This window comes from Triturus cristatus, chromosome 7, assembly GCF_964204655.1.
Source record: "Triturus cristatus chromosome 7, aTriCri1.1, whole genome shotgun sequence".
Classification (NCBI taxonomy): Eukaryota; Metazoa; Chordata; class Amphibia; order Caudata; family Salamandridae; genus Triturus; species Triturus cristatus.
The window spans coordinates 67,788,809-67,810,385 of NC_140590.1; the positions used below are offsets into that span (position 1 = coordinate 67,788,809).

Consider the following 21,577-nt stretch of genomic DNA (forward strand, 5'->3'; position numbering starts at 1 on the left):
ATCGTTTCCTTTTGGCGCATTGGATTTCTTGTAAGAATAGAAGTGCTCAAGTCTTTTCCTTCTAGTTAAGATACCCCAGTTTTCTATTGCAAGACTTAAACACAGACTTCTCAGTACTGCCTTGCATGTAATGTTTCAATGCAGAATGTTGAAGAGTGGAATTCTCCGTTTTCTTTTATATTAAGCCTATTAAAAGAGTTATCACTCCAGGGTGACGTTTGGAGCTAACATGAAAGTCCTGTAAATGTTTGATTCTGAAACAAACAAACAAACTTGGTGTCTTTTGAAGAAAGCTTGGGGACTTTTTAAAACCTCAATAGGTGCAAGACAGGTTTATATTGTCTGTGAGCTGGCAGCAGCAGTCACTGCCAGCATCTGGGTAGACCGTACAGCCATGCTTGTCAACGTCTCTTCTGTATTAATGTAACTTCTTTTACTGCATTTAATTGACATTAAATCTAATCACCCTCTCTTCGTCTCCAATATGTTCTGTTTTGGTGTACTCCTTTGAAGCATCACAGTCAGATAAAAGGCTCTATACCTTTGTACATTTTGTCTGAAGTTTCATTTTTACTCCGGTCACGTTTTATTGAGCAAACTCATAGCCTACACCTAAAATGCATATGGTATGGAACAATAACTCTCTAAACAGCCTGCTGTTATTAATGTAGTGCCAGGTATATCATGTTGTTTGATGTTCTGTTGGCAAATTAAGATGCTCAAATTCCAAGACCTCAGAGACCAAGCTATCAAACTGAGCCTCTTGGACCTTGGATGCCTCAAAGGTCCCCCTCTACAAGATAAGAGTGGAAATGGTGGAATTTGTATTGCCTTTTCAGTGATATTTTCAACAGAAGGGAGAGTCGTGGTTGACAGCCCTCTGTGACAAAATCATGGTAATATGTGATGAATTACATTTGTTGACTACCTGTGGTATGAAAAAAATTAGGAGAAGCTGGTACCCTGAAAAAAATGTAGACATATGATGGAAATATTGCTATGCAAGGTTTTTCCCCTACTGAGAACTCACTTTCCACCGCTGATTGGTCTAATTTCAATTCATGAGATTTGTCCAATAGTCTGCTTAAAGTGTCTCCCTGAAAGTTTGTTCTGCCAATAGGTGTTGTGCCACCAGACAAATTTCCTTGAGAATGGCCCAATGAAAAAGCTCATGTGCTACAATAGACAGCTGGTTTAGAAAACTGGTCATTTTGACCGTCTAAATCTGTGCCACCACTCGGTTTGTTATGAAATGAAAAGCTTTCAGTGCCGAGCATGGTATATTGATTTCCAATATGTATATGTTTCACTGACCACCTCTTTCCAGTGACCGTGTAGATGGTTGAAATGCGCCCCAACACTGTCTGAGGCATCTTCTGAGTAGGGACTGTTGGTCTGATGTTTCTCCCCTTCACTGTGTCGTCCCGAATACACAGTTTTACAGCAGCTCAACTCTGAGAAGTCCCCAGAAGACTATGACCATTGGTGGCCACTCTTCTCACAGACTGTAACTTCAGGTAAACGTGAATTTGTTCCTGAAATGCCTACCCATCACTCTGAACGTATCTGCTCCCAAAAATATTTTCAGTGGGGGTGGGGGTGGGGTTATCTCCCCTTTAAAGTTGTCAGAGCTGGCTGCATCAGAGAGATACGTGTCTTGCGAACCCAGAGTTGGGCCTCTACACCATGCTAAAATCAGACCAAAATTGTCCTTCTTTAGACTTGAATTTTGAACAATGAACATTTCCTTCAGCCCTATAATCACGTAGAAGACATAAATTACACAATGCGTATCACTCGAAGTGAACTTTCTATGACAACTGGGCAAAACCTAAAAGATTTTCTATCACTAAAAAAGTCAAGTGCAATTTGAAAACACAGTTACAAGACTGCAAACATAAACAGTTATTCCCCGAGACTTGCATATCAGCGCAAGGACACCCCTATGGGTAAACGCAGCGCTCTATGAATTCAATAACATAACATCTCCTTCAGTTGAAGTTCATGAAAGTTGATCCCAATCTGCAGTCTCTGGCATCCAGTTTTATAGCACCATCCTGAAAGATGTCCATCACCGAGGCCATGGGAACTTGATACATTTTGTGGCGCTGGTTGGTGCGACAGAGTTAAGCTCAAACCACAACCAACCAGGTACTGCAAGAGCTCGAAATAAATTGTACACAATCCTCTGGGTACTTCCAATCTTAGCTCTTATAACTATTTTAATCCAAGCCACTCTCCTTGTAACCCAACTGGTGAACCACTATATTAGCTTTAAGTGTGGTGCATTGGTGCTCAATGTAGATAAAGACACTTTATTCAACAATATGTTTGGCTTTTTGGCCTACAATCCAGAGTGCTCTCACTCATTTCAACATACTTACATCCTTACCTCTCAGCTTCCATTATCCCTAAAATTAGGAGAGCGATCATGTACATGAGGTTGATTATGTATATCCAGTTGAAATCTCCTACAAATGGGGGATTTCAACCGAGCCCTGGCTAACAAAAAAACTGGAGGAGCCTGCAGACTTTGTGTCTACAAACACGAATCATGGCTGCACCTTTTGTATTGGTGTCCGGACACAGCCCATGAAAGGAGAATCTTACTCTGGGATTTATTTATGAGACAAAGAGCTAGCACCTGCCTAAAGGCCTCAGCAATAGGTTTCTTATAAAAGGAGCCCTCCACCTTGGCCTACTGTGGAAGATTCGTACAAATTCTTAGGGATGCTCTCCAGCCGCGTCCCACACCCTCTCAACGCCTACACAAAGTCCAAAAGCTGAAATCGGATTACTGTCAAAAGAAACCAGGAGATAGACATTCCGTCTGACAGAAATGAAACTACGAGGTTATGTTTCTACATCATCAAAGATAAACTAGCGGAAGGAGTCTATAGCATTTCCCACAAGATCAACAATCATCTTTGAATTACGAACTACAGCAATTGGGAACTACCAACTCACTCAATTATTGTTTTAGGCTCCACGACTGCACAAAGGACATGCACTTCATTATAGAGTCAGGACCACGTGCAAAACATGCGCGGTCAAAGGGATAGGGAGGAAGAACTGTAACACAAACAGGTGACATGCTTACTGGGGATGAACCGATGAGTAATGGACATCTAACAGCATGAAACTTAAGTTTCGGACTTCAAGATTGCACAAATGCACATACACTTTATCAGAGAGTCGCGACCAAGGGTAAAACCTATGCGGCTAAAGGGACATGGTTGCAGAGCAGGAGCCCTGATGGGACTGAAATTAGGGACATGTTTACTGGGTATGGTCTGATGCACAATGCATACTTTTTTTTGGTATTGTTTACAAAACCTGAAGTAACTTTGCCATTTACAAACTACGACGCAAGGGCCAGTTGTAATGCCATATGAACAAAAAAAAATTTGGATCCCAGAGTAACTGGCACCTTTTTTAATGTAAACAAAGACTCTAGCTAGGGCATATTTTTACATATTATTATGAGTTCTATTTCACAATGCTATTTTACAGTAATGCAAAGGTTTTAATTAACTTATGCAAATGAAAAAACCTAATTCATTCATACTTACTGTTTATCATTGTTGGTTGTATTACTTCTTTCTATCCAATGTCATTGGGCCTCAGTAGAACTTCAGGGAAACCCACAATAAAGGGCCACATGGACATCATAGGGAGGCTCTGGAATGAAGCCACGTGGGCATTATGATGCACACCAATGTCTCAGACACTGTGGACCTCTCAGGACTCGGTCCCAGTTACCCGAGTCCTACTCCTTCCTTCCAGCCATAGTTTCAAGGAAAACCAGCTCCATTCTCAACACATATCAATGCAGCGTCGGGCCCTGCCTTGCAAAACACAACCTTCTGAACTACTTGGCAAAGGCAGAGGTGAAAGAGACTCGAGTAACTGGACTGGACAGACATACAGAAGAAACCTCTCTCGGCGCAAGCAACACAGAAAGGCTCTCCGAGGATCCCACTATTCATATAATGCCTGGAAGGGAAGACAACCGCTCTCATCATGTTAAGACTTCAAGGCCACTCATCCCATCTATGAATTACCATTACCACGGTCTCCACTCATTTCTGAGGCAGAGAAATATTTACAATCTTTTGGTGATTACCATGAATTATTTTTTTTTCTTAGTCTATTTCCTCGTGTTTTTCCCTCGAGTTTCACACAGCAATACTGACAAGCATTCTTGGGCACCCTTGGGAGACAACTACTCTGGCCTTCCATTGGGACAGCATATCATTCGGAGACAACCATTACTGCAAGACACTCTGTCGCTGAGGGACTGCCACTTCTAGCTAAGCGTGAAGGAATGTGTGTCACTGGGAGACACCCCTTGCCGTCCTCCTTACCTGTAGGACACCACATCGCCGGACACCTATACTGCTACCCCTAAAAGTAGGGCATGGAATTGCTGAGGGAAAACCTCCAAACCTGCCATAAAAGATGGAAACCGTAGCGGCACAATTGGATGTAAATGAATTACATGCATAACACAAGCCTAAAATCAATGACTGAACAACACTCCCAGACACCTCCAGATTCTTCATACAAAGTAGTGTTTAGAAGTGAGTATGCTCTTTATTAAACAGTGTGCAGCCCATCTCCAACACAAGGAAATGCTACAACGCAAACAGTTCCAGATCCTCCATCTTGTTCTCGCTTCGATTGCTTCCATTGCAAATGGGTCCTTCTAGACATTCCTAAAGGTGCAGAGACGAAGTCTCCAAAGGGGGCCCATGCAGCACTTTGTGGTACCTTCCTCTATCTATATTGCAGCCGGATGCAGAGTCCAAAGTCTATTAGAGGAGACACACAGCTTTACAGCACCGAATACAGGGCATTCAGTGACCACAGCACACAGGGGGGAAACAGACTGATACCACTCATTTCAGAAATACAATCAAGAGGAGAAACAGCTGTACAGCAGTCATTGCAATACTTTCAGAGTGAGGCACAGGCTTGCAGCACTTCCTGCAGCGATGCCACACCCAGACAACTGCATCCAAGCAACAAATGCCCAATCCTGTAACACTTCCTGCACACTGGATGAAGTTACACCAGCGACAAGCACACACCCTCACAATACTACACCATTGTTGTATAACTGCTCACTGGAGCCTACACAGCACATAGAGGGATAACCCAAACAACAGAAAAGCCAATCAGAGATTTCAGGCACATCCACAGGATGCAGCCACTGCTCTCATTTGACATTCATAAATGACAAACATACCAGTCTCTGCGGCATTCACAGGATGTGGCGATCACCCTTCAGTTTAACAGTGAGAATCTGTGGTGACCTTCTGGGAGCACAGCACCATCCATAGGATGCAATCACAGCACTCATATGATATCTAGAAACAATTGGGCCTTCCACAGGACACAATGTTTGCTCTCATACAATATTCAGAGACCACGTACCACTCACAGTTCATATGCAAAACACTCAGTCAGCAGGTCATCCAAGGCACAAGCACATCTCACATGCAGCTTCTAGATGATGTTCAGAGTTGAAAGCTTCATCCATAAAAAACAGGCACACTACAGCTTCCATGCACCAGTCGCTGACAACAGCTTCATCCAAGTGACAAAGGCATAGCCATAATTCAGTGCAACAGAAAGGAAACACAACCATAGCTCTCAAAAAGCTCTCCTATGATATGGAGCAATCGCAGCTCTATCCACAGCGTACAAAGACCGTTGTCATACAGAGATCACAGTTCCCTGCAATGGACAAGACAATGCCACAGCTCACAGAGCAGGATTTTTAGAACAATAAAAAGCTGTCCCTTTCCTCTACTGGCAGTAAACATAACCCATAGCATCTGTTGCAGCTTTTCTGGAGACACCAAGGATTCCACTTTAACCTACAAGGAGGCATCTCTTTTTCCACAGCACTCAATGATGCCTTCTAAAAACATCCACAATAAGAGGATGACACACTTCACAAAGCTATTCTTACTACACTACTGTGCTCTCCAAGTCTGTCCACTTCGCAGTCCACCTGTTCTATACTGAAAAAGCACACTTTTATGAAACATTGCCCCACAGACCGTGTATCCCCCTGTGTACTAGCTTGAAAAAGCCTCTCTCTGCCCCAAACACCTCAATAGGTACGGAGACTCTGACCCTCAAAACCTCAGGCCCCTTAGCCCTAAACTGCAATGCAACAGCAAGCTCTGTGGCAGTTTTAACCCCCCTAAATCTGTGTTTGTAGGGGCAAAGCCATGGTCCATCCTCTCTTCAATTACATTATAGGTAGTCATTGCCTTTTCTTAACAGCTCTTGCAGACATTTCACAAGGCATTTGACTCTGGAAGTCCATCGCAGTTTGAAAGGCCATTATAACTCTGACTGACAGACAGGTTTGGTGCCCAGCAAATGGGTAAACCCCTGGTCGAGGGCAAAACTGGGTAGCTGGCTAAAATGTCTCCACTATATAGGAGGCTATGGATGGCCCAACCCTCCACAGCTTGTGTGCCCAAGTTATCTAAAAATGGGTAAACAACATTCTTGTTCCCCCTGGCATAGTCTTCATGCAGCCCAGTTCTACAGTGAGTTCTCCTGTGTTCCAGCAAGGTAGTGAGTCTAGTAAAACATTTCCTGCACTGGTTGCACTGATATGGCCGCTCACCGGTGTGACTGCGCAGATGGTGTGTGAGAGACTGCTTGTGTCTGAAACTCTTCTCACACTTGCCACACGGATAGGGCCGCTCCCCGGTGTGGATCCGAAGGTGGACACGAAGGGTGGACTGCTTGTGAAAGCACTTTTGGCACTGCTCGCACTTGAAAGGTCGCCCCCCTTCTCTCTCCTCATACTCGTCCTGGGCCTGCCAGGGAAGGTGGAGATGGCTTGGCACATGACTAGTTCCATTAAGAGCCTCGTCCATACACAGCTTGTCCTCCTTCGAAGACAGTCTGGCGCTTGCAACCTGGGGCGGCCTGTCAATTTTCGCACTGCATGACTTCCATTTGTCTGGGTGCTCAACCTTAGGGACATGCCTGTGGTCAGTCAACGGAGGTGGATTCTGGCTCATATCATTTGGAGGACTAACATTGACCTGATCACAGTCATGGTCTGGGATTGCATGTTCCTCTTTCTGAACTGGTGGAGAGTTAGTGGACTCCTTATTAAGGGTCTGATTGAACGTGTTGCTTACACACACCTTTTCCTCCTGAATCTGCAGTGTACCCACAACAGGAGATTGGCCAGCAGAAATGTGGTCAGTGACACTAGAAGGATAAGGCTTTATGTCCATTTGAAACTGCTGAAGGACAGGAAAATGGCACGGTGCAGCACTGGTTTTATCGATGACAGCACATGGGTATCGCTGTTCTTCTACTGGAACTTTGAGAGGCAGGGTAAGTTGGGGCTTCTCATCAAATATTGCTGGTAAGGGTGATGTTACTCGGCGCGCGTCATGTGAGAGGACATGTTGGGACACTGATTCCAATGTTTTGTTGTAGACATCACTCAGGTCGGGCTTCTCCTCTGTAACTGGTTGGGACACAGAGCAAGAAGGCTGTGCAGAAAAGAGGGTCTTGCGTCCATCCCACAGCAATGATCTATCCCCGCTGCGAATTTTCTGATGCTCAAGTAGATTGCTGAGATGGTTGAAGTCAATCCCACGCTCACTATATAGGTGCCTCTTGTCCCGATATGAATGAGACCGTAAGTGCTGTGATAACGAAGATTTATTGCGATAACGTTTCCAGCAGATGCTGCACCAGAATGGCTTCTCTCTGGAGTGCTTTTGCTGGTGGAAGGAAATGGTGGGGCTGCTGCCGATAGCCATCTCAAACTCACTGTGCTCTAAGCTATCGGCAATTTCTTGGACTGCTGGAAGGGCAGCTGCGGTAATGGAGTCAGCCTTGCTCTCCTTGATAGGGGGTCTGGTTTCCCTTGAGTGAGTTTTCTGGTGAGAATTGAGTAGTGCACGTCGGCTGAAGCACCTTCCGCACTCACTGCACTGGTACGGCTTCTGTCCGGTGTGGATCCTTCTGTGGCTAACAAGTGATGACTGGTGCCGGAATTTTTGTCCACAAATATCACATTGAAATGGACGTTCTCCAGAGTGTATCCTCTGATGTATTCGAAGAGTGGTTTTCATACCAAAGCTTTTACCACATTCATTACATTCAAAGCATTTTCCAGAGTTGGGAACAGCAGTGTGCTTATGGAAGCTGGTCGGGTCTAGGAGAATAGTTTCGGAGTCTGTTTCTTTTTTTAACAGTTTCTCTGTAGTTACTAGCTGTGGGACTGGCTGTTTTGTGCTATGTGCCTTCTGATGGACAGTAAGGTCTGACTCTGTGGAGAAGCCTTTACCACGTTCCTCACACAAATGCAACTCCTCCTCTATGTGAGTTCTTTGATGGCTTACAACAGAAGCCTGGTTCCGGAACGTTTTACCGCATGTGTGACAATGGAACAATGGTCCTATGGTGTGCATCCGCTGGTGGATGAGTAGGGTGGAGTGCCTACCAAAGCTTTTGCCACATTCGCTGCATATAAAGCACTTGCCTAGCCGGTGACTCTTGAGATGATGGTTGAGCGAGGATCGGCAGCTGAAGCTGCTTTTACAATCCGTGCACTTGTAGGGACGCTCTCCAGTGTGTGTTCTCTGGTGCACTGTGAGTAGGGAACGCCTGTTAAAGCGCCTTCCACACTCATTGCACTGGTACGGCTTCTGTCCTGTGTGGATCCTTTGGTGGCTTACCAGGGAGGACTGGTGCCGGAAGCTCTGTCCACACAGGTCACATCCGTAGGGACGCTCCCCGGTGTGGATTCGCTGGTGAATCCGAAGGGTTGTTTTCATTCCAAAGGTTTTCCCACATTCGTTACAATGAAACGTCTTACTGGGATTGTTTATCTGCATGACCTTAGGGAGGGAGGACTGGTCGCTTAGGATACTATGAACAGCCTGGGGGTAACTGAGTTGGTCACTTGGAATACTATGTACAACCTGGGGATCACAGACAATTGTACGTACAACCTGGGTCAGAGGAGGTTGGTCACTGAGGATACTGTAGGCAGCCTGTGGGAGGGATGACTGTTCGCTGGCACTATGTACAGACTGTTGCTGCAGGTATTGGACAGCCTGGGGTTGACAGGATTGGTTACTGACATGGACAGGAGCCAGCAGAGAAGAGGAGTCATGAATGACACTACACATAGCTTGTGGGATTGCAGACTTCTGATTGAAGCCATGTACAGCTTCAGAACTCTGGGACTGGTCACTGATGATGCTCTGTGCTGCCTGGGAGAGTAGGGACTGGTCGCTGATAATAGTTTTCACATTCTCTGGAAGGGCAGGGCCACTCATGATGCCAAGAACAGGTTTATGAAGGGGGAGCTGGTCACTGATGATGCCATAGATAGCCTGGGGGGCATATGATTGGTCTTTAATTAGGGCATAAAAAGGCTGGCGGGTGGGAGGCTGGTGACACATTCCACTTTCAAAGTTAGTTTCTCTTTTCAAACACCTCTCTCCAGCGTGTTTCCGCTGATGTAAAGTCAGTTGTGAAAGTCTGATAAAGTCTTTACCACAAACCTTACACTGATGCAGCCCTAGCCCGGAGTGTATCCTTTGGTGGCGAGACAGAGAGGTCTCATTTCGGAAACTCCTGCCACAATCAACACATACAAAACACTTGCCTAGCCGGTGACTCTTGAGATGGTGATTGAGAGAGGACCGACAGCTGAAGCTGCTCTTGCACTCTGTGCACTTGTAAGGGCGCTCCCCAGTGTGGGTCCTCTGGTGCACAGTGAGAAGGGAGCGGCGACCGAAGCACTTGCTGCACTCACTGCACTGGTACGGCTTCTGCCCCGTGTGTATCTGCCGGTGGCTCACCAGAGAGGACTGGTGCCTGAAGTTCTTATCACACACGTCACAAGCAAATGGACGCTCTCCAGTGTGAATTCGCTGGTGCACCCGAAGAGTTGTTTTCATGCCAAAGGTTTTACCACATTCATTACATTTAAAGCTTTTGATGCTGTGAATCTCTTTCTTATGTGGTATAGAGGACGAGTTGCTGAGAACACCCTCTGAGTCAGATTCCATTTTCATCTTTTCCTTTATAGTATGCGTCTTCTGATGCACTCGGAGTTGTGACTTCCGAACAAAGTCTTGACCGCATTCCTTACAATGATGCAATCCCTGCTCCAAGTGTGACTTTTGATGACTCGCTAGAACCGACTGCTTCCTGAAGCCTTTTTTACATATGTCACACCGGAAAAGCTGTTCAGCTGTATGTGTCCGCTGGTGGATAAGGAGAGTGGAGTGTCTACCGAAGCTTTTGCCACAGTCATTGCATATGAAGCACTTGCCCAGTCTGTGACTTTTTATGTGATGGGTGAGTGATGATCGACAGCTGAAACTGCTCTTACACTCTGTGCACTTGTAGGGCCGCTCCCCAGTATGAGTTCTCATATGGACAGTGAGAAGGGAACGCCGGCCGAAACATTTGCCACACTCGTTGCAATGGTATGGTTTCTGTCCAGTGTGAATCCGTCGATGGCTCACTAGTGAGGACTGATGCCGAAAATTGTTACCACACAATTCACAAGCAAATGGCCGCTCTCCAGTATGTATACGCTGGTGTACACGAAGAGTGGTTTTCATGCCAAAGGTTTTTCCACATTCATTGCACCTAAAGTGTTTACCAGAGTTGTCTATCTGGAATTCTGCGGCTAGGGTGGCAGCATCACCAGCTATGACCGCACACTCCGTTTCCATTTTCAACTGCTTCTCTGCACTGTGCGTTTTTTGATGGGCCTGAAGCTGCAACTCCCGGGTGAAGCCTCTACCACACTCATTACACTGATAGAATGGTCTACTGTGGGTTTTCTGATGGCTCACCAGTGACGATTGGTGACGGAAGCTTCTCCCACAAGCATCGCAGCGGTAGGGTTGCTCTCCAGTGTGTGTCCGTTGGTGAATGAGGAGAGTAGAGTGCTTGCCAAAGCTTTTCCCACATTCCCCACAGATGAATGACTTGCCCTGTCTGTGACCCTGGAGGTGCTGGGTGAGGGATGAGCGACAGCTGAAGCTACTCTTACACTCTGTACATTTATGGGGACGCTCCCCAGTGTGAGTCCTCTGATGCACAGTGAGCAGAGCTCTCCGACCAAAGCACTTGCCACACTCGTTACACTGGTATGGCTTCTGACCAGTATGAATTCTTTGGTGACTTACAAGCGAGGACTGGTGCCGAAAGTCCTGTCCACACAGGTCACACCGGAAGGGACGTTCACCGGTATGGATCCGTTGGTGAACTCTAAGGGTGGTTTTCATACCAAAGCTTTTGCCACAGTCACTGCACTCAAAACGCTTATTGGTTTTGTCAACGGTATGGCCGTCAAGGTTACCTTCACTTTGTAAACGTCTGACTCCACTATGCTTTCTCTGATGTGACGCAAGCTGTGAAAGCCTGGCGAAGTCTTTACCACATTCCTGACACTGATACAGCCCTATCCCAGAGTGTTTCCTCTGGTGGCTCTCCAGAGAGTTCTGATGCCGGAAGCTTCGGCCACAATCCCCACATATAAAACACTTGCCTATTTTGTGGCTCTGGAGGTGGTGGTTGAGAGATGACCGACAGCTGAAACTGCTTTTACATTCTGTGCACTTGTACGGTCTTTCACCGGTGTGAGTCCTATAGTGCACTGTGAGCAAGGAACGCCGCCCAAAGCACTTGCCACATTCATTACACTGGTACGGTTTATGTCCTGTGTGTATCCTTTGGTGGCTCACCAGCGAGGACTGATGACGGAAGCTCTGGCCACACACATCACAACCATATGGACGCTCTCCAGTGTGAATACGCTGGTGAATGCGTAGTGTGGATGGGGTCTTGAAGTGCTTGCCACAAATGTGACACTGGTGGGCTCTCTCTTCCATGCTCACCCATGAGTGGATGTCCAGTTGGGAGGACTGGTTAAAATTAGGATCATCTGAGAAGACATTTTTTGTTCCTTGTGTGTTCTCTTCAGCCACCAACTCTTCCTGACCAAGCTGCTTCACACTTGTAGACCATGGAATGCCTCCCTGAGAGGGGGACGGATCATGATTCTGAGTAACCTCTTCCTCCATATTCTGTGTATGTAATAATCCATTGAGCAATAAGGTTGCACCAGATAAACATTGTGCTGCAACATTAGCAATTTCTCCTTCTGGCATCTGGGTTGAAGGACATGGATAAGAGTAAACTCTTGTCGCTAGGTCTGTGTTGAGCTGAAGACAGGATGTGAAAGGAGGAATGTCAGTTTTGTTCTCCCCTCTGTCCGCAGCAGAGTCTTCTGTGGGGTGTGGTGTTTGGTGCTTGTCGTTCTCCCCTGAATGTTGAGTGATGGATTCTTCATCTGCAATGTCTTGCATTTTCTCTGGAAAGAAAGCATTAAAACACAGTGAGCTACTTACTCAATTTGATAAAGCAAAGATGATTAATCATGTCAAGACAGACACAATATAAGGAGTATAACCACAGGATACAGGGGTATAATAGCACAAAAGGGTTGATTGGGGGGACGGGGACTCTAAGGGTTAATATTACATGTATACATATTGCATGCTTAGAAATCTGGTCAGTTAATTTAGAGACCTAAGAGTTAGCAGTCAAAATGATATGTCTTTAGAAATGATGCTTGTTTACGCCCCATGACGAGCTGAACTGTGGCAGAGCGAGCAGTCTTTTACTTTTACTTGTTGGGAAGGGGTGTTTCCTAGCAAACAAGCCCAAGAGAAAGCACAGATTATAGGCCGAGCAGGAATGGCAGACAAGTCACTGAGATATGCTACCACCCTATGGCTTGCCAGAGTGAAGGGGCTTTTAAGACTACACAGAGTACAGTGAGTGGATGACACAGAGATGGACGGTGATGTGAGGTGGCTTAATGCCAGGCTTAGGCAGCTGATAAACAACATCAACGATGGCACACAGACCCTCCTAAGAGAAAATGTCTGGAGTTTCCCTCTGACCAAGCAGTATAGTTAAACTAGATACCAGATAGAACTATGGGCACTTAGAAGAGCTTGCCTCCTAAGTTTCTGACTGAGTATACAACACCTCTACTGTCCCTTTCATCTACCATGCAGCTCTTACGCTCTAAAAATTTGGTAATATTGAAATAAAATATACAGTCATTGTACTATTGCTCTGCATTTCAACACTAAATTGGTTCAAGAAATTGAGATTCTGTGGTTGTATTGTTATCTTACATTCACTAACATATTAATCACACAAAAATACAGCAATGCACGTGCTGTGAATGTCACCCAGTAGTACTCATGGGAAGTGGGCCTGAATCAGAGGCAGGCTTGTTAAAGGTAGCTAGCCAGAGCTGCCAGTGGGCAAATGGTTGAGGGACGTAGGGAACCACACAAAATTCACTGCAGACATTAGTTTGAGTCCAAGAAGCTTTGACACTAATTCATTGTTTTAGTAGGCACAACTAATTCATGGTTCAGAGGCATGACCCACACTGAGTTTTTTACAATGCACAGACCACCTATTATATGTCATCTTGGTGTTTGGTACACAGAGTACATTGTCTGCGATTGTAGGTTTTCCTGGAATGAAAACAGAGTAGGCTGAAAAGGTATTTTTTCCACTGGCCCCAGTTGGTGTTAGAGATGTGGTTTGGAAGGTGAGGTGTGAGACTGCAGGCCTCATTCAGACTAAGGAGGGATGCACTCTGTTCCACCAGGTAGGCACTCTGCTGTCCTGGTGGACTACAGCACTCCACATTTAGAGATCTTTGCCCGCCTTACAGTGATCGCTGTGCCTTCAGAGGAGCTAGCGCCTCTGCAGCTTTGCTGTACAGGCACAATGTTTAATAAGCCAGCACAGTTTTTTGTTTTACAAACTCACAAAGTGGGAGTCTGTTTTGTAAAACAAATGTCCCTGATATGCTGTGATTCTCCCCACTCCCCCAGCATAGGGGGATGGGGGGGGGTATTATTTCTGTGTTTTACTGTTCCCTGACAGGCTTTCACTGTTGTTCAGAAAAGGAAAAAGTACAATAGGGCACAGGTCTAAGGTACATAAACTGATTTCCGTAAGGCGGATGGTCTTAGATTCCACCAGCTGAGTGACAGTTGCTTGCCTAAACTGAGTGGGTAACCGGGAGCTTGGCAGACAGTGCACTTCAAACTACCAAACTCTGAGGCCCTTTGCTCCGTTCTGTCTTCCCAAGGTATTCTAATATTTCTGCCTGCCATTGTTACCTCTGCTTCACACCCATATCTGAACATCTCCCTCTCGTTCTACTTCACTATTATACCCTGACTGTTCCTCTCACAACTGTCTCCCACTCTGTCTCTTTTTCTCTCTTCTCAGTCTTTTCCCCCTTACTTTCTCTTCCTCTTTCCCATGTACTCTTGCTAAAATAGTAAAATGTGTTGATACAGTGATGCAGTATCACAGAAAGGTGGCAGCAAGCATTGTGTAAATCACAAGTTATTATTTTATTCAATAATGACAGTGACATTCCAATGAGCCATACTGTGGGGGTCTCTAGTTGGCAGAGGTAGGTATCTTTGTCAAAATAGGGACCCTTCTTCCTAGTCAGGGTAAGGGGGATACACTTCAAAAATAACCCCTGCTCACCCCCTTGTTAGCTTGGCAAGAGCAGACAGGCTTATCTCAGAGAGAGTGTGTAAAGCATTTGTGAACACATACAGTAATACAGTGGCAACACTACAAATTAACACCACACCAGTTTAGAAAAATAAGTAAACTTTATCTAAACCAACAAGATCAAGAATGACAAAAATCCAACGTACAATACTCTTAAAAATAGTTACTGTGCAAAATAACCTTTCAATTGCAGGAAAAACGTGAAAATACAGTTCCTCCGACTTGGTAGCGTCGTCTGGGGCTACTGTGATACTGAATAAGACAGAGTTTAACAATTCCAGCCATCCGCGTCGATACGGGTTAGCAAAAGCGTTGACAGACTCGGAGACAGTACCTTTTGTTGCTGCGGCCGACACAATGGTATGAGCTGGTCCGGGGCAACCGTCGTGGTTGCGATGTGAGATGGAAGCGTTGCAGCGTGCGGTGTCCTCATGGCTCGGTGCAGGCAGCGGCTCGTTGACAGAATCGGTGACACCAAGGCTTGCGTTGCAAGGTGAGGCGATACTCGATGCGGTGCTGGCAAGTCACGGTGCGGCGGCAGAGCCGGTCAATGTTTGAGTAGGGCAGCGACGGAGTCGCGGACGTCAGTGCTGCGTGTAGCAAAGCATTGCAGAGTGCGATGCCCCCAGGACGGAGTCGGTAAGACCAGGGTTGCGTTGCAACATGAGGCCGTGCTCTCTACGGTGCTTTCAGGACACGGAAGCCTGCAACGGACTCGATGACAGTCGGTTACCCTTTTCTTCTCCAGGCAACTGAAACCAGCAGTTCCAGAGACGGTGCCCAGAAGTTTGGTGAGATCTTTGATGTTCTTGAGATCTTGTGAACAGGGGCAAGCTCAGTTCAAGCCCTTCCTCAAGCAGGGGACACAGCAAAGTCCTTTCTCCCTTCCTTGGCAGCAAGTACCCACTGCAGGCCAACCCCAGACAGCAAACAGCACAGGGGCAGTACTCCTCCTCCGGTTCTCCGGCTCTTCTCCTTGGCAAAGGTTCCTCTTGATTCCCAGAAGTGATCTAAAAGACTGGGGTCTGGGCCCCAATATTTATATCCCAAAATCCTTTCTCTCTGGTGGCAGAGAAGCCCTGTGCTTGGTCAAAACCGGTTCGGTCCTTTCTGGTGCAGCTTCCTGGCAAGAGGTGGAGACAGCATTGTCCTTGGCAGACCAGGTCCATTCAGGTGAAAGGAAATCTCATCCCCCTACTCTAAATGCAGCCCAAGTCTATACAGCCCAGCCCTGACTCGTCAGGCTCTCTGGAGCCACTGCTCCTCCACAGCCGCTGTTATCCAAAAGCCAGACATGTAATACACAAACCTAGCAGAGGCGTACTTGATGGCAAAACAAGAAAATACCTACTTTCTAAAAGCAGTATTTTTAAACACAGAATGTAAAAATCACCCTCACTAAAAGATGCATTTTAATATTCTGAGTTCAGGTATACTAAACTTTATTTTTCTATCTTGTTCCCAGGGGGAGTTATGTTTATAAGATGTTATAAACAAACTCCCCATTCTATCCTATGGCAACAGGTAGCCTTGCAATAGTGAAAAATGAAATTGGCAGTAATTCACTATCAGGACATGCCACCCACACCAGGGTACGTCCTACCTTTCACATACACTGCACCCTGCCCACAGGAGTACCGTGGGCCTACCTGAGGGGTGACTAATATGTAAGATAAGAGAATGTTAGGGACTGGCAAGTGGGTACACTTGCCTTATCGACATGGCAGTGCCAGACTGCACACAGGCTCTGCAATGGCAGGCCAGAGTTACATTTACAGGCTGCTTCTGTGGGTGGCACAATCAGTGCTGCAAGCCCACTAGTAGCATTTGATTTACAGGCCCTGGGCACACACAGTGCACAGTACTAGGGACTGACTAGTAAATCAATTAGCCAATCATGAAAAACACCAATCCATAACAGTAATTTACAAAGCGAGCACTTGCACTTTGGCACTGAACAGCAGTGACAAAGTGCCCAAAGCATCTAGACCAGCAAAACGGAGTCTACCCCACAGCAAAAACACAGGAGGCAAAAGCAAAAAATGAAGGGGAAACCAACGCCAATAGTGCCAGGTATAACACATACCATAAAATGAATTGTCTATTGCTCCTTAAAAAATAGGTAACACAACTTCCTGTATTAAACTTAGAAGCAGAAGCACAATATTCATTTCTGTGGCCTGCAGATTACATAAACATATCTGCAAAACTGCAAGCTATATTTTCGGCACTTTGAACAGTGTTTTGCTGCTCTCCTCTGTCTAACTCCAGGAGTAACATCTTCTCTGCCGATTCCCTACCAGTAGGGGCTCTCTATTAGTTGATGCAGTGCAGTCAATGAGACCTTAGAGCTTGTAACGTTCGGATGATCTCGTCACTTGTACACGGTATATAAAAGCACCCAATAAAAAATTTAAATAAAAAATCTGCCAATAGGTCAGTGTAGCTGGAAGGGACAGGAGTACTGTGTACAGGGCTTTCGTCACTAGCACCAGACTGTGACTTTAGGCTAAGGCAGTCACTAGGGAGTTATTCACTTTAGCCATGGTTTACTCCAGTATACTTGAGCTTTTACCATAAAATGATGTAATGCTGGGAGGAGTCAGATGCACACCTCCACCACTGAATGAAAACAGCATGACCCAAATATTTCTGGCTACTGCAAAGACCTGTTCACCATCAGCATCCAGATTCACTGCCGGTGCGCAAGTACATACATGTGTTGGTGGTGGAGGTAGATGGTGAACTCAGGTAAACCGTGACACTGGGAGCAGGGTCATGAAAGTGATGCAGTCATTGAGGTGTACATTTGACTGCACTTCTTCACTACAAGATTAAACTCAAGAAATATATATGAACATGGTATAATACCTTTTAAGACACTTTTTAAGGTACTTGACTCCGCCACAACAGACCACACCGCAACCTCAGCATCATCCTGAATAGCAAGCTATCCATGAGAAACAAGTCAACGCAGTATAATCGGCCTGCTTCCACAACCTTCACATGCTCCACTAGATCCTCAGGTGGCTCCCAACCAGCCCCAGAAGGGACATCACTGAAGCTCTCACCACCAGTCGACTGGACTACGGAAACATACTCTATGTATGAATCACGGCACGCCCCCTAAAAAGACTCTAGACAATACAGAATGCAGCTGCACTACTCATACTCGACCCCCCAAAAAGGACCCACATCACAAACCACCTCAGAAACCTACACTGGCTCCGGATTCAGAAGAGATGCCAGTTCAAGATGTTGACCTATGCCTACAAGGCCTGGACAACAAAGAACCAGAATACATCAACAAACGTCTGACCTTCCATCAACCGACTAGACACCTCCAATTGGCATCCTTCTCCTTCGCAGACACCCCACGCATCCACCGAACCAACAGCAGAGGGTGCTCCTTCTCACACCTGGCAGCCAAGGCCTGGAACAACCTCCACCTCAGGACTGCTTCTTCGCTCCAGCAATTCAGAAGGGAGCTAAAGACCTGGATGTCCCCCACGAAGCAATCATAATCTCCAGCACCTCGAGACCCTCACGGGTGATTTGCCATTCTCTATAAATGTCTGATTGATTGATTGGGTCTAGTGGGAATTTGTTGATCTTTCAAACCCTGGGATAAATACATATCCAGTATCTGTCTGTCTGAAGAGTTCAAGCATTTCCATTCCGGGGCAATCACACATCACATTAGACAGAGTAGTACATGGGGTAATCAGATACCTTAAATAGACCAGGTACTATTGTATGAAATACCCTGGAGCCCCTCATCTCAATAAAAAAATGCATGCAGATCGTCATTCCAACACTGTAATCGCAGTCAGTGGTAATGTCTCTGCCACTCATGGTAGTGCCTAGCCCTGAATTTAGTACAAGTTAAAATAAAATGTATCTCCTGATGGCTGCAAATTTGCACGTGTTGATTGAAGCAAGCTTGTAAATGTTATGCCATGTAAAAAGTCTTATAGAGTGCAAGTTTACCCCCATGGGCTTCTTAGAACCCTGGTGAGAAAAATAGCAAACACAACTTTCCAGATCCTGTAATATCCGCATTAGTTCCTAAAAATATATAATTTCTCTATTTATGACATTTGAGGTGGTTTTGTAAAGGAAATCCACTTATGGGTGATTCAAATGACCTACAAAAGATCCTAATCCGTACAGGTCTAAGCCATATAATTATTGTTGCCAAGACAGTAGAGATTCACATCCATAGCAAAATATGTATGATCAAGCAAGCTTAAGCATGATCACAGACTATATAAGGAGTCCTGCACTAATTTCAAATAGGGACAAGATGTGGCGTGCCATTGATATAATGCTTACCCACAGAACTATTTTGCTGTGGTTGTTTGTCCACGTTTATGCCGGCTTGATCTTTACTGTGTTGCTTTTCATCCATTTTACCTGAATAATCAATTGCTAACTTTTTCAAAATTGGAAACTACAGGTAATCCAGGATACCACAGGAACCAATACATTTTTATTTGCTATTCGGCTGATCCAGTTTTAAATTGTTAATTATTGCATGGCAGTTCAGCTACAATTTGCAACCTTGAACTGCTTAAGATTTGACCTCAAGAAATGTTTTAAGTGTAAAAGCAAACTTCATGACGAGGGCAAGACAGCAGTTTTTACCTGGCCATGAATTATCACAATGTAATACACCTTCCACCTGCCGTACCATCATAACTGAGCAATCTTAGATGGTGGCACCCTATATCCCCCCCATGGTATACTGAACTCCTGGCATATACTTTTGCCAATTAACCTCTTAGCACCAGCCTCCTTGGGGAACTTGTAGACTTTTTCCATTTACGAGCAATACACTGGCCCTCTATGTGTTGTGACATTCTGACACTTGTGACACACACTCCTATGGTCCTAACATAACGATTCTGGATCATCGAACCATATGCAGTCAACAGCCATTACATATGGTTATATGGGACACCTATACGTACACTTTTCCCTAACCCCACCACTTATGATACTAGCACCGGCCACACAGCAATAGACATAGGTTCGGACACTTGACCGTTCCAAGATGGCCGCCGCTACTTTTTTGAGACGTAGCTGAATCCAACAAATAACAATACTGGATACACAGCCATACGCATTCCCAAATCACTGCATATGGCTATGCGGGATACCTATACCCACACTCTGCCTAACCCCACCACCTATGATACCAGCCCTTGCCTTACAGCTAAAGGAATATGTTCGGACTTTCTTGCCGTTCCAAGATGGCCGCTACCCTTTTGAGACGTAGTTGAGTCTCTTCTCAGTATCTACCCTACCCTTCTGACCATTGATCTTTGAGCGCACATTTAAGACGCTGCGCCGCCGATAAGCAGTACCGGCGACTCTGGAGGCATCTTAGGTTGTCGAGGCGATTTCCCGGGGCAGATGTAAGTACGTCCTACGGTCTTAAGCGACCTTCATACAGCCTTTGTACTTGTTGTGATAGACGGCGTGACTACACTTTTTAGCCCCGTGTGCGAGCCATTGCACAACAACAACCCCCTCCATAACTTATGCTGCCTGGTTTCCATCCCTAACCCATTACCTTCACAGCTGAAGCCCCCGCCCCAGTTTGTCAAGACCCGGCACCGCGTGGACCCGGACTTCTTGCGGGTAGGACTGTCTATTCAATCATTGTCTACAAGCATGTATTTATCTTTGTTACGTCTACACTCGTTATTTGTACTCTCACGTACCCAGCACTTGCAACCTATGGCATGTTCCCTCCACGTCCATGCCATACTCATATCGAATCACCCTATTATGTCTGGGCTATTTTATTTAAAATACTGCTAGGGAGTCATTTTAACTCTCTGATCACTTCCCGCCTTACTTGTAGACGAGTCAGCCAATCGCCCACTGGTGTGAGTAAACTCCTGTCACCACACACAGCGCTGTCACTGAGTCTCTTAAACCCCACCATCACATTTAGCCTGTTTTATCTTAGAAGGGACTTTTTACGGGCAATCTGAGAAACCTTACTTGCAGTTTGTGTTTGTCTTGTTCTAATCCCCATTGCTGGGCGCTTCCATCGACGTCACACAGGGCACGAGCACCCGTTCCTAGCACGACTACGGCTGGAATACTCTTCTCTCTGGTGCATGCTTTTCGAGCCCTCTTTCGTAGGAAGCCCCACAATATATTTTTTTAATGTTTTATTCTCTCCCTCTCCATCACAGGTTCGACGTCAAGGACACGAATAATCCGTGTTCCTCCCACAACTTTGTTGTGTTTCTGGGATTACAGTATACTCTCCCCCCTTGTTTCTGAATCCCACCCCTTTCTTGTTAATCACCACCTTGGTCCTGACGAAGCGCTAGGATCCATTAGGGACCGGCAACAGCGCGAAACATGTTGACCATCACTTGCACTCCCTCTCTCTCACTTTAAACCCTCACTCTTACGGGCCGAGAGCAGTGGGACGTATTTACAGCTTTTTTCCCCCACTCAGAATGTTTATATAACATTGTCCCCCGTTATTTTTAGCAGACCTCCTGGGCCCACCAATAAATAGTTAGGGCACCATTAGGTCTTTTTAGCCTCACCACCACCCCCCTCCCCACACACCCACACGCACAACTACAGCGACTCCACCAAAAGATCTCCGATAGAGAGCCCTTTTAGGGCCCGTGAGGGACTGCAGCGCCACCCCCACGAGGAGCACAGCCCGATGATGATGCTTTGCACCCGCAAGGGTGTGTGAGGGCACTTCTAGTACCATCCAGGAGTCTCTAGTCTCCATCACACTATCATTTTCGAACCTAGTCTGAGACCCTTTGTCATCCTCCCCTTTTCCCCTTCCTCTTGCATAGTAGACCATACTGGCATATATATTTCTTCAGGAACTGTTACCTTACTTTGCATGTGGTTTAACTTCAGGAGCACCGGT

General features: G+C 45.9%; 1 protein-coding gene across 2 annotated transcripts in view; it reads right to left on the reverse strand.

Annotated features, from left to right (window-relative positions):
- Positions 1-3,464: 3,464 nt before the first annotated feature.
- Positions 3,465-21,577, reverse strand: part of LOC146808838 (uncharacterized) — a 42,388-nt gene continuing 24,275 nt past the window's right edge. For both annotated transcript variants that reach the window (XM_085615662.1, XM_085615661.1), the window contains exon 4: positions 3,465-12,400. In XM_085615662.1, the coding sequence (XP_085471788.1) occupies positions 6,315-12,400 (6,086 nt within the window). In that variant the 3' untranslated portion in view covers positions 3,465-6,314. The remainder of the gene's footprint in view (positions 12,401-21,577) is intronic.